We start from the raw sequence: 14,009 nt of genomic DNA, 5'->3' as shown, positions 1-14,009 counted from the left end.
TGATTAGACTATAAAAGACACTGCCTTCAGGAGCCGCGTGCGAGCCCCACAGCAGAAGATCATCCTGACCACCTGCCACCGTGCCCCCGCCACCAGAATCCACGCGCCCGCCCGCCCATCATCATCGTCGCTGGATCCAAGGGTGGTGATATCTCTTTCCCTCTCGTTCTCTTTTCCATCTCCTTTTCCTTCTTATAAATGTTCTGATAAGAGCCCCGGCTATCAACCCCTTGTGGTGGCTTAGCCCAAGTCACCACACAGTTTCTCACTCACCCTTCCCCTACCCAGCGGGACGGGGGAGAGAAATTGGGAAGAAAGGAAAAGTTGTGGGTTGAGATAAAAACAGTTTACTAAAATACTAAAAACTACAAAGATAACAGAATATAACTATATTAATATATACAAAATATACAAAATGAACAATGTACAATTTCTCACCACCCGATGTTCCAGTGACTGACACAGCCCATCCCAAGCAGCGATCATGGAAACAAAACCGAGCAGCGAGCAAAGAGTGGGGGGAGAGCAAACTAGCAAGGTAGAGGGAACAACGCCAGCAAACAAGAGAGAAGAATAGGATGCCAAGCATGGATGCCCCCTCCCACGGGCAACCCCCACTTATATACTGAGCATGATGTTTATGGCATGGAATACTCTCTTTGGCCAGTTTGGGTCAATTATTCTATCCGTCTTTCTCTCAGCTTTCTGCATCTGCACATTAGCGAGACTTGGAAAGCCAGACAGTGTCCTTGGTCTCATTCACAACAACTCATATCATCAGGGTGTTTTATCAACATCGTTCACACACCAAATCCAAAACACACCAGCTACTGAGAGGAAAATTAACTCCATCCCTGCCGAAACCAGGACACCCCTTTATGCTTTCCAAGTTTTCAAAGTTAAGTCGTTCCACTGAATGTTAAATAAAATGTTAAATCGATCGTTTGGTGTCATTTCACCTTAATTTAGTCCGAGGGAATCACGAACCTGCTACGACCCTGGGTCATAACACATAGCAAAGCTTCATGGCTGCATCTCCAACCACTCCCAAACAATCCCCCAAAACGCACATTTTTCTTCCAGGAATAGGGTCTTCTAAGACGTCTGAAGGAGAAATCGTTACTCCATTTTCTAGAACGATTGCTGTCCCTCCCATTCTTCAGTTTCCCATATAAAGGGCCTAGTTGAACTCCAGGTAAATAAAGGCAAAAGAGTCAGTATGTATTATGATGAGTGTCAGGTTTAAAAAACAAAGCAAAACAAAAAAAAAACCCCAGAAACACTTAAGAAGAGATATATAGTGTATCTCTGTCTCACTGAAAAAAATACAACCTCAATATAAATAGCAATTGGTATTTCACATACTTCACACAAATAAAGAGCTTGTAACATTAGCAGGAAGTATGTTTGAAGAAAAACTACATTCTTCATATTAAAGTCAATGAAGTCATGCAAATACACTGGCCATACATTTCTCTGAAAGCCACATTATGCTTTTTAAACCTAACATCTGAACTTGTTTGCTCTTCTCAGTTTGAGAATAGTCTGCAATATTAATTGGTGCTAGCATTACACATCAATTCAGATTGCTGCATTGGTGCGATGTATTAAAACGTCTAAGAAAAAATGGAAAACTGAATTCAAATGGATTAGAGAGAGAGACAGCAACTCTAATTTGCTAGAATCCCTAGAAAGGTGGTCATAAAAAGATTTCAGCTACCTGTGAACCCAGTTTTGTTACATTTGCTGAAAACTGGACAGCTTAAACACATGCATTTAGGCATTTAAAAATTAAAAAGAGGAAAAATAAGTCAAAGTAGTTGCCAAGGTCTTTCAGTTTCTGTACATTGAGTTTACCAGTCCAGGGCTTCTCATCTACCACAAAGCCAAAGGAAGGAATGCGGTGAAATAGGCAAAACGATTTCAGAACCAGCTGCTCATCCTCAACCAGCAAGTAAGAGTTTTCTACTAGAACCAAGCAGAGTATTCTCCCTTGTGCTCCCTGGGGAGATGCCTCATCTCTGTCCAAGTAAGAAAACTCTGAATTCTTCTGCGGGGCACTGGTCCTGTGCAGGTACCAGTTCATGAACAGTGTAGGCAAAGAGAAGTTGTGAGTAGGAGAGCTCCATACTCCTCCATATGAAGTTCTGCAGTCCTAATGGTCCATAAATATCAACAGGTGGTTTGTTTGGGTCAGGGCTGCTTTGGAGGCTAAGTGTACACAGCAGGCCAGGAAGTCCAAAAAAGCGGTCACCATGAAGATGAGTTATGAAAATCTTGGTAATTCTGCCTATTGATTAGAACAACAGGAAAAGAAAAAAAAAAAAACAAAACAGGAAAAGACAGGGAAATAAACAAAGTAATCACTTCTTGGCAAGAAGTAGGAAATAAAGAAGGAGAGAAATTAAAATAAAACCAGTGTTTAAGAAATAAATCCCAAACCACAAAATATTTTTTTTCCACAGTAGCGATGAAGTTTCCACACAAGGATTTCTCAAGAAAAGACTGCCAAGACAGAAGTTTCAGTTGCTTCTAAGCAAACTGTGCTACAAGCATGAGGCAGAATTGACTGGTGACATCTGCCATATAAAAACGCAAAGAAGTGCTGGAAAGTGGTTATGCTTTCATACATTGCATGGAAACTATAGATGAATGATAAACATGAAGTGGAATTTGTGATGTTCCTAGTTGCCGAATCTCTTGCCAGCAAACCAACACAGGACGCACCGGAGCCCCGCCCCGGGGAAAGCAGGGAATCATACGGATACCGTCAAGCTAAGCCTTCAATTTAATGCTGCGCAATACAGGGTTAAATACCCGTACACCCGCTACGCACGCGAACGCACCCGCCCCCTGTGCCCATGGATCTATCCGTGCCCACCACGCATGCGAACGCACCTGCCCCCTGCACTCGTGGACTTATCCGCGCCCACCATGTATGTGGACGCACCTGCCCCCTGCACTCACTGTTGCAATAAGGGCACGGACTCCGTGGATGGTGTACCGGAGCCCTTTATTGTCCGTCAGCCTAAGTCTTTTATATCTTTTCTCAGTTACATGCGGAATGCACGCGCTTAATCATCTAATTCAATTGGTAGCAATATACTGTTCACGCGCCTTAAACTTCATTTGGATTGGTTATAGATTTTTAGTTGTCTTCACTATTTTTGCCTTTGGTATTTACTTATCTTGTTCTAATTGCTGTTTTTTGTTATTGAGGAAGTGGTGTTCAAGGACATAGCTCAAATTCTTCAATATCAGACAGCTGTGCTGCACTCTCTGTTCCCACAACTCATGGACTTATCCGCATCTAGCGCGCGAATCACCGCGGGCCACCCCTCCTGCATACATGCAGCCCTGCTAACGTTACCCCACAATTCCCCCCCTCTATGCTAAATCATCCTGGTCTAATGGCTGGTACTCTGGGGCGGATGCCGCCATAACATAATTGATCATGGATAGTCGCCTAGTGACCCCTTAATCATAGCATGCAAGAAACGTAACAATAACAGAAACAAACAAAGCATTATCAAAGCAACTGCTAGGATCATCAAACCTATAGACACAATATTTCTTAGCCATCTAGGTAAACCAAACAGGTCTGGAAACTAATCCCAGTCCTTTTAGGGCTTTGACGTTGAATACCGACTGGGCAACATGCGCACACGTCTTCTCGATGGCCGAAGAGGCGTTCTTGCTGAAGTCCAAACAGCAATAACCCTGGAGACCTAGGACTCCCTCTAGGTCGCTGCAACCAATGCCAGGCCTCGCAAGGGCATAATCTAATGCCAACTTCATTTGTGTCAGTCCTTCGTCGTATGCTGCTAAGGCAGTCGCCAGTTCAGCCCAACAGGCCACGCACTATGCAAACCTGAGTAGAGTCGGCGCAGTTCGTGAGCCGCTCCCAGAAGTTAGTCGTTATCACTGGCATTGGAAGACTCACAATCAGGATCAATCCCACTAGGGTGAGCTGGAGAGCGCAGCGCCGCGCCGCTCGGTTACCCTGCCAATCCTCCAGCCACGGCTGTACCAACCGGGCCGGGATCCATCAGGTCCCCGCACCTGTGGAGATACAAGCATACCCTCATCCCCATGTTAGCAAATCAGCGGGACCTTCCCAACGTGGGTTTTCTGGCAGGCGGTACCAGACCTTTGGGAGTGCCTTGCCCCCAAACAGCGGCTGACGCGAGGAAAAATGGTTCTGGATAGGGGAAACGAATTGGGGGTTAGCGAAGGACATATGATTCAGTAGCACAAGCGCTTTATCGATTAAGACCTCTGGCGAACCCCTCTCTACCTCCTCTCTTAAGCGCGTTACCTGTGCTTTCAGGGTTTTGTGCGCGCGTTCTACAATCGCCTGCCCGGTGCTGTTCAGAGGAATGCCAAACGTATGGCGGACTCCCCACGTCTGCAGGAAGTGGCGAAACACCTGTGATCAATAATTCGGCCCATTATCGGTCTTCATCTCCCGAGGTACTCCTAGGCAGGCAAAAGCCCGGTTCCAGTGTACGATGGATTTCTGCGTCGTGGACGTCGTGAATGGACACGCGAAGAGAGCTCAGGAGCAAGTGTCAACCGCAACATGAATGTATTTGAGACAGCCAAATAGCGCATACTCTGTGATATCCACTTGCCATACCTGGTTCGGAGCATACCCCCGGGGTTAATGCCTGGGTAGTATAAGGCCTGGTTCGGCTTTGCTGCTTGGCATGCTGGACAGGCTGCCACTACAGCCCGAGCCTGTGAGATGGGCAGTTGGAACTGACGTCGTATGGCGTGCGCGCCCTGATGTAGTATTCTCTGTATCACTTTTGTAGGCAGGTGACCAAGCACGGAATGTTAATGATTATACCTAGTATGATGCCTAGTATCACAATTCCGATTTTAGCCAAGGATAGCAATCACCCAGTCATGCCACACACAAGCTTAGCCAATAAAGTTACTGATCACACGTTATACATATTCATGACTGCTAAGCAAAACTAAGTTTCACTGCCTTCTAGTAATTTTCTACTATGGCATTCTTCTCCTATTACAAACATAACAACTCCAGTAACTTTCTTATCTACAAGGCCAGTGACTAGTTTTTTGCAAGCCTCTGTTGAAACAAGCCATAAATTCTGCTAACAATGTTCTGTATCTTAAAGCTTCCCTTCTCATTCCATGGCTTTCTTCCAACAAGCAGGATTGTATCCCTCTCCCAAGGTCAGTTTGCTTTCACTGACACCGTACTGGCTCAAGAAATACCCACATCTCCCCCTTCTTTGTTTATGAGAAGAGGCTTGTTTCAACGCTTTATCTATTAAAGTCTGCACACATTTCAACACACACACAGAATACAGATCAAAATACATATATAAAAGGAATGAATAAGCATCCTACAGCTATTTGTAATAAGCTTTTATCAATCTACCAAAAAGATTTCTGAATATATCAAAATCATCACTTTGTTGCAGTTTTTTGTACTCCTCTTTGCAAGTTTTGAATGCTTTTGTGAATAGATTCCGAATGATCAGACAGATTCATGCAGCAAAGCCCATCAAAATCCTGACAACTATGATTTTGTGCTAATAATAAAAAATCTACTACTGATCTATTCTGTTACCAACCTGACTACACCAAAGACACTGCCGAGCAAGAGGATGATTCTCAGCCGGGTCAGAGCAGAGAAAGGAGGCAGGCCCAGCACCTTCAGGGCGTCCCCTGTTGTAAAAAAGGTGTGCTCTGGGTCCATCCTCCCTCCCCCGCTCCAAGCCACCTCTGTTTATACCCTCAGCCGATTCAGTGAAAGAGCACTGACCAGACGTTGCTGCATGCGTGGCCAGCGCACACAACAAGGCCTGAATAGACGTTGCTGCATGTGTGGCCAGCACATGCAACAAGGCCTGTCAAATATGTGCTCTGCAGGCTAACAGCGTGTTCTGGTTTTGTTAGTGAGGGGGGGGCCTAAGGTGGTAGCTTCTGTAGGAAACTGCTAGAAGTTGCCCCCTGTTCTGGTTTTGTTAGTGAGGGGGGGCCTAAGGTGGTAGCTTCTGTAGGAAACTGCTAGAAGTCGCTCCCCTTTGTTCAGTGGACTCGGCCAGGCCTAGGGCAGACCCGCTGCTGGCCAAGGCCGAGCCAATTGGTAGCAGAATGTCCCGTGATAACGCCTCTGCGATAACGTATTTAAGTAGGGGAAAACAGGAAAAAAGGAGAGAAGATGTGAAGGAGCTCAGCGGGGGGCAGAGAGGGGGAGGCGCGAGCCTTGTGGGCCTTGCAGGTCTCACCCTCTGGCCTCCCGCCGGGCAGCTGACTGGGCCCAACTCGGCCCGGCCTGGCTGCAAGAAGTGGAGAGGAGATGAGAAGTGAACAAGATGTAAAAAGGATCCTGAGAGACGTCTGCCAGCCTGTTGTGAGGAATGGCTGCAGACGCCAAGGTCAGTGAAGAAGGAGGGGGAGGAGTAATATGGCTCCTGGCCAAGATTCCTCTGCAACTCGTGGTGAGGACCATGGTGGAGCAGGTTGTCCACCTGCAGCCCATGGAGGTCCACAGACGAGCAGAGATCCACTTGGAGCCCGTGAAGGACCCCGTACTGGGGGAGGTGGATGCCTGAATGTGGCTGTGGCCCGTGGAGGGCCCGCTGGGACAGCTGTTCTGGAGGGACTGCACCCCGTGGAAGAGATGACCCACGCCGGAGCAGTTTCACGAAGGACTGTGGCCCGTGGGAGGGACCCCACGCTGGAGCAGAGGAGGAATGCGAGGAGTTCTTCCCCCGACGATGATAAGCGGCGTAAAACAACATGTGATGAACTGACCGCGACCCCCATTCCCTTCCCCCCCCCCCCCCCCCGTGCTGCTCGGGAGGGGAGGTAGTATAGATAATGTTAAGCCCGGGAAGAGGGAGGGGTGGGGGGAGGTTATCTTGTTCCCTGTCTCATTCTCCTGCTAATTTTAGAAATAAATGAGTGTTTTTCCCCAAGTCGAGTCTGTTTTGCCCATAACGGTAACTTTAAGGATTCTCTGCCTGTCCTTTTCTCAAACCTTGAGCCATTTTTCTTATATCATCTCCTCCTATTCTCTCGGAGGGTGGGGGGGGAGCGAGAGAGAGACTGCGTAGTCTGGTCCCGATCGGGGCTGAACTACGACACAGCGGTTCTGTTTTATAAAGTAGCGTAGCATATAGAATCTACATCAGTTAGCAGCGTTGATAGTACCAATGCAGTTGTATGCGTTTGCTTAGCAAGCCAACAGCCCAATTTATTTAGCGTAGCTAATGCTTGGGCACTTGCCACACCACGTGCAAAGATTGAAGCAGCAATAATTTCACTTGGTTTCCAAAACTCTGTATTATCTTGGCAACCAGATTCAAAGCTATGTGTACTTCGTTTAGGTCTTTTATGCTGTCTGGATTTTGATATGTGCTCGCGTGATTACACCATGCTGTGTCATTGCGATGTATAGGTCTTAAAGCATTTACAATCATTACCCCTCTAGTAACATTAGCTCCTGAATAGTTAAAGAAAATAGGCAGAAGTCCATCTTTAGCGATCCCAAAAGTTCCATCTTTTGTAATTTAGCACTCAGCACTTTTGGCTGCTGTTGTTTTACACAGAGTTGCCATCCTACCGCTAGCTGATCTGGCAGATTGACCAAGCAGGCTCTGAAAGGCTTATCTGAAGATGATACAGACAGACAAATGGCGCCCCACCCTGTGGCACCAGCCATAGCTACCCACACGTTTGTTCTTTCCGTGACTGATGTCCAGGGAGCTGCCACACAGCTTGTTAACAATCCGACAAACGCAAGGCAGCTTGGAGCGCTGGTCGTACCCATCGTGCAGGGATCCACTTGTTCACTGCTCCTGTAGAGACACAAGCATATCCTTTCCCCCACATCATAAGAGGGAATGGTCCTTCCCAATTACCTGTTTCCAGATTATTATTTTCACTCCAACATTTTTTTTTAAACTGGTCATACAACAAAAGATTATTAATTTCCTTTAACATTGTCCATTCAGCGCATTGTATTACATTGACCACATAGGCAGAATCGGAGACAATATTGAGGGATTCATCTTTTCACTTACACAAAGTTCGTACCTCAAAGGAGATGGAAACCCCTGTTGCAAAGGTCCCATATCCTCAATTACTGAATTTACTGCCCTTAAATCCTGTAAGAGTCGTCATTTACCCGATTTGTCTGTATTACAAACACAGGTGTATTCTAGGAACTGTCTGTTGGCTTTGTATGTCCAAGTTGTAATCACTCCTCAACTCACTCATTCAAATGGTGCAGCTTTTCTCTTGCTAAAGGCCACTGGTCAACTCAGACGGGAGTATCTGTAACCATGGCAGTTTTTGGGTAAGCTGCCCCCGCCCCGCCGGATGGGGGGGGGGGGGCGCCGCCTGGCGGCGGCCCCGCCAAGAGATCCTTAAAGCCACCGTCACAGGCAAAACAGACTCGACCTGGCGAAAATTATTCATTTATTACTAAAACCAAAGCAGGACAATGAGAAAGGGAACAAGACAACCTCTCCCCACGCTCCCCTCTATGCTGAATCATTCTAGCCTAAAGTTGAAGTTTCCAAAACAAAATATAGAATTTTCTTAAACCACTGATCTATAGTTCTATTAAGTACATAACCAAAAGTCTTATGCTGTATTCCCGAGTAAACTGATGGGTTTGTTTCCCAAGTAATTAAATTGAAAGCATCATAGAAAAAAATAAATGTTTTTTTCAAATCAAAAGGCACAGTCAATAACAAATAATTAGCAATTATCTGCTTCATTTCATCTATCTGGAGCTGCCTTGCCGCAGGCGCTTGTTCTGCCAACTCCACCTTTGCATTCAGTTGTTCCACCACAATTTTATCCACTCTCTGCAGCTCTTTGAGTTTCATTTCATCAATGGTTTTCATTGCCTTGGTGAGTTCAGGAAGGAGTTTGCTATTTGTATCCTGCAAGCTACTATATCTCGCCTTTTCTTCATGTGCCTTGGCTTGTTCCAGATTGACCTCTGCCTGCCTGCTCTCCACCTGAAGTTCCAGCTTCTTGATGGTGTATATTAGCTGCTGCTTCTCCTCCAGTTCTGATGCAGCAGCTGAGCTTTTTCTTTCCAGTACTTGGCACTTTTCTTGAAGCTGCTTCTGAATCAATTCTGCTTCTTTTACCTTCTCATGGGCTTCCTGAAGCTCTTTAAACAGAGCACAAACTTGCAAACTCAGAGTTTCTACTTCACTGCCAACAGCCTCTGAACCCTCCTCTGCTTGCTGTTCAGTTTGTGTCCCACTCTTTAGGCAGTTGCTGGTTTTCTTCTCCAGTTTTGACAGTCTCTCTTTGTGATTCTGCAGCTCCTTCTCAAGTTCTTCCCTCTTCTGAGTTTCATTTCTAAGGCAGTAGAGCAGTTGGCTTACAATTAGCTCCTCAGACTGCAGATTCTTTGATTCGTCGGCAGTTTTGCTCCTGCCGTAGATATCAATGTTACTGGTCATTTCACCACTATTCTCTTGATGTTCCTTTGCAGTTCTATTTATTTCTCCTTCGTTCATCCCAATCTCCAACAAAGGAATCCTCTGCTGAGATGTTCAGCTTGACCTGCAGATCTGAAATGATGCCTAGCATATTGGCCTTCTCAGCCTGGAGCCATTGCACCTGGGATATCAGCTGCCTCATTTCCTTCTCAGGAGCCATGCAGCCCTCCATTTCAGCTCCTTCTCTTTCCTTTAAGTTCTGAAGGTGTTGTTGTAGCTTTTCATTTTCCATGCACTTGTCTAGCAAGCACTGCTTAACTTCCTTAAACTTTAACTCATAAAATTCCCGTTCTTCTTTCTGCTTCTCTCGACAGATGGAAAGTTCCTTGTACCGGTCCTTCATAGCTTGGTTATGCAACTTCATGGCTTCTTTTAACTCATTGCTCTCAGTGATGAGCTCCTTCATCTGCTGTACCATTTCTTCTGGGGTGTAGGTGCTAAGGGCTGAGGCAGCCATGCTGTCCGTTCCGTTTTCCATTTTTCTCTTGGGATGCTCTCCATTTTCAGCAGGATGGCTTTTCAGCTTGCTGGACATCTCTGAAGCATATACCTGGATCCGCCAAGTCACCGGGCGAGCCCGCCCACGGCAACCGTGACAGAAACCGGCCTCCGCCCGCCGTTTCTCCCGGCACCGGGCTCGCCTGAGGGGCGGCCACCGCCGAGCCTCTCCCCGCTCGCCCCCCTCACAGCTCGCCCACGGCGGCGGCGGCGGTCCCGGCTCAGCTGACTGCCCTCTGGCCAAGCGTGGCTGCAGACACTGTTTGGCAAGATGTCCGCCCCGCCCACATCGAAAACATCTCCTGTTCTGGCCGCCCATAGGTTCTATCCCCTGATCGGTCCCTGAAGGACACTGCTGCTTGAAATGTCCTACATCCCCACAACCAAAGCAGGTGGGGCCCGCGGGGGGTGATCGCATAGAGGAAACTGCTGCAATGAGCGGTTTTGCTTGCTGCAACGCTTCTGCCTCCATAACCTGCTTCATCATCTGCGCCACACCTGCATCCCCAGGCAATTGTGCCAAAACTTGTTGAGTTACCTCATTTGCATTCTGTTTAGCTAACTCTTTCGCCACTATAGGTTTCACATTCTCTGGTAAATCGGAGTTCTCAATCGCCTTCTGTAGCCTTTCCAAGAAAGAGGTATATGACTCTCCTACGCCCTGCCTCACCTGAGTGTACGGCTGCCTTTTGCCCTCATATTTACCCATTTTTGCGAACGCCACCCATGCGGCGGTGTGGATATCCCTGCCCCGCATGTTAGCCTGTGCGGCCGGATCAGCGAAGTCACCTGACCCTAGAATCCTTTCCACACTAATCCCGTGCAGGGGGTGATTCGGACCTAAAGCTTCTAAAACCACCTTGTCCGCTTCCTCCTTTAACGCAGCCTCCCACAGCACCATTTGGGGGGCTGTAAAAACCGCTCTAGCCAGCTGCCTACAATCAAAAGGAAGCGGGTTTGCTGCCCAGATCACATCCAAAATGGCTCGAGCCGCCACCCCATTAACACCTTCCTCCTTCACCGCCTTCTGCCATTCCCTGAATAACTTGTAATCCAACGGGCTCCACTGCCGACCCTGCTGCCCCTGTGTCACTGGGCACACCATTATACCCCCATCTCCATCTGATGGCCCTAGAGATACCCCTTCCAATACGCAATTCTTGGCAATCAATGTCCAATCCGTTAATCCACTACCTGTTTTCTGTTCAGCCGCTGCCCCCGCTTCCCGCGCCGACCCCTCTACTTTACTCAGTGTTTTTTCTACGTCAGCTGCCAACCGCGTGAACCTGCGGATTAAAGCGTCCACTACTCCCACTTCGCTGCCCCCTCCCCTGTCCGCAACCCATGAATCCTCAGGGAGAGGTGGCAAGCCGGTCTCGCCCCTCCGCGAATCCACAAGCGGTGGAGCCGACAGGGTAGAGGGAGAGACAGAGGGCACCCCCGCGTCCTCGCATCCGGGGGGTCGCCCCCTCGGCCCAGGCCCCCCCGGCAAGCAAGGCGCAACACACGGGGGAGCACACCCAAACTCCATCGCCCCTTTATCACTGTCAGAGGCTCTCGGCCGAACCGGGCAGACCACCGGAGCGCCACCCCGGGGAAAGCAGGGCATCACACAGATACCGTCAAGCCAAGCCTTCAATTTAATGCTGCGCAACACAGGGTTAAATACCCGTACACCTGCTACGCACGCGACCGCAGCACCTGCCCCCTGCACTCATGGACTTATCCGCGCCTAGCGCGCGAATCACCGCGGACTGCCCCTCCTGCATCCATGCAGCCCTGCTAACGTTACCGCACACCTAGTTTTGAATTTAGCACGATATGAACATATTTAAAAAAAATCCAAAAGCATCCGGTTTTGATTTCAAAGTTTTTTAAAAGGCAAGAACCCACAGTTCCTGACTGGTTTGTTTCAAACAGATGAAAAACTACACTTAAAGATTTGGGCTTTGTTTCACGTCTGAGTTTGTCTCACTCCAGCTCTCAGGCACTGGGCCCTGCCCTTGCTAGATTAAAAAAGTCCAGAATTTTCTCTCACTACAGACGTGTACTTTAATCAGGCTGCCTCAGTCTCCTCTGCTAGCTGAGTTTCCACTTCCTCGTGGCAAGGCATTTTCTCCAGCATCTGTTAGGATCAAGCAATAGGAGGGACAGAATCTCTTTGTTTTGGTTTAAGAACAATCTAGTAAAACTCGGTAAATTTAGTAAAAAATTAGTCTATTCACTTGGTCATTAAATCCCCTGATAGCTTCAGATTTCGGGGGAGCAGGAGGTTGCTTTTCTGTTTATAATTGATAATTGATCTTTATAACTTGAGAGTCAGAAGTCTGCTCTTGCTGCTGTAGCGACTGAAGGTAAGTCTGGTTTCCAATTTATTTGCCAAAATATAAAAGTTACCACAAATACACAGAATTGTACTTGAAAACAAAAGCACAATATCTATTGACAGGAAGACTCACAGCAGGTATTGTCTAGAGCTATCTTCAGACAAATACAAACTGTGCCATTTTAAAGCTTGTCTGTGGTCCACGTTTGAAATTACAAAGCCCAAGTAATTATTTCAGGAGACTTTGGTTCTCGAACACAGTTCTTTACCAAAGGGCAATCAAGGATTACTGCACAGCAGGTTCAGCAGCTGCCACCCATACACAGCACCTTCAGATGCTTATGCATGTTTAGCGTGTATTCAAATACCACGAGCACGAGGACAAAGTATTTTGTTTAGATCTCAGGAAACTTTTCCCCTTCCCTCATCACAATACCTTTCAACAGCACAAACCTGCTTTGAGATGGCTCTTCATGAACTGTGTTTGAGTTCTCTCCCCGCAGTCAAAGAACCAACACTCTCCTTCCCTGCAAAGCACTAACATCGATGCTCCTCTTGTTGGAGAGGGATATGCTGAGCCTGTGCCGAGGAAAGTTATATCCATCAACATTTTAAATATGTTGGTACGCCACCTGAAAGAGAGATTTTGAGACACTAAATGCATGTATTTATGCTGGGGAAAAAAACAAATATTTTTGCTTTAAATTAAGGCATTCTATGTACTTTAGTGAAGGATCAAATTCCCCTTTCCTCAAAAAAAATAAAAACAAAACCTCCCTGGAGTAGGACATGACTCTCAGACAACACAATATTTACAAGGAGCACAGCAGATTTCCTTTCTAGGTCAATGGAAGGTTGTGAACACACAGCCCAAACCTAAGACCTTGTTCATTACCTATAGAAATAGCCCTATCCAGTCGGAAATGCTCTAACCTTTAAACCCACTATTATTTCTTTCTTCTTCACCTTATTTAAACTTTGAATTTTCCTACATGTGCTTTCCTCTAAAAGCCTTTTCAGAATGACTAACACCAGACAGCCACTGCTGACACTTAAATGCCATTACTGGACTTCAGCAGTGGGTAGCGCAGCACTGCAGAGGGGAAAGATTCACTCCCCTCAGAACAACTTCAGAGACCACAAGAGGCAGGAGCGACCTGATTTACTTTGCCTTTGCCACGGCATCCTTGAAAAAGATCCCTGTTTCACTTCTCATCAGTCTTAAGTGAAGAATTAAACACTACCAGATCTTTTATGTAGCCTGAAGGCTGCGATAGATCACAGGACACCTATTGCAGTTGCAGGATCTATACAATCAGCAGCCATACCCTGTGGTTTATGTATCTGCTATGCTATCTGGATAAGGAGCCTGGCCAGTCTGCAGGAGCAGGACAACCTTCCAAAAGCCACGTTAGGAGCAGAGGTGGTAGTGCATACTCCGGTATCTAAGCGAACTCGTCAGCAAACCCAGATGTTGGCTCCCTTAAGGCAAGGCGTGGGAGTAAACAGACCGGTATATGTCAAAACCCCGTTTTCTGTCACAGATCTAATGGCATGGAAACAGGCAGCAGGGACTTACAGGGAGGATCCGGAAAAAGTAGGAAGAGTGGTTGAAATGATTATTAGAACTCAGGATCCTGATTGGAATGATTTACAAGTAATATTAGATAATTTGC

At 47.0% G+C, this 14,009-nt stretch overlaps 1 protein-coding gene across 1 annotated transcript; it reads right to left on the bottom strand.

Moving 5' to 3' along the window:
• Positions 1-1,003: 1,003 nt before the first annotated feature.
• On the bottom strand, positions 1,004-12,943 carry LOC104485803 (zinc phosphodiesterase ELAC protein 1). The gene is given in 5 exon segments (XM_086769438.1): positions 1,004-1,153; positions 1,155-1,194; positions 1,827-2,045; positions 2,047-2,290; positions 12,787-12,943. Coding segments are annotated over 5 exon segments (810 nt in total).
• Positions 12,944-14,009: the final 1,066 nt, after the last annotated feature.

The sequence above is a fragment of the Chlamydotis macqueenii genome, chromosome W (genome assembly GCF_036417535.1).
Source record: "Chlamydotis macqueenii isolate bChlMac1 chromosome W, bChlMac1.mat, whole genome shotgun sequence".
Classification (NCBI taxonomy): domain Eukaryota; kingdom Metazoa; phylum Chordata; class Aves; order Otidiformes; family Otididae; genus Chlamydotis; species Chlamydotis macqueenii.
This window is presented reverse-complemented; position numbering and strand designations above follow the sequence as displayed.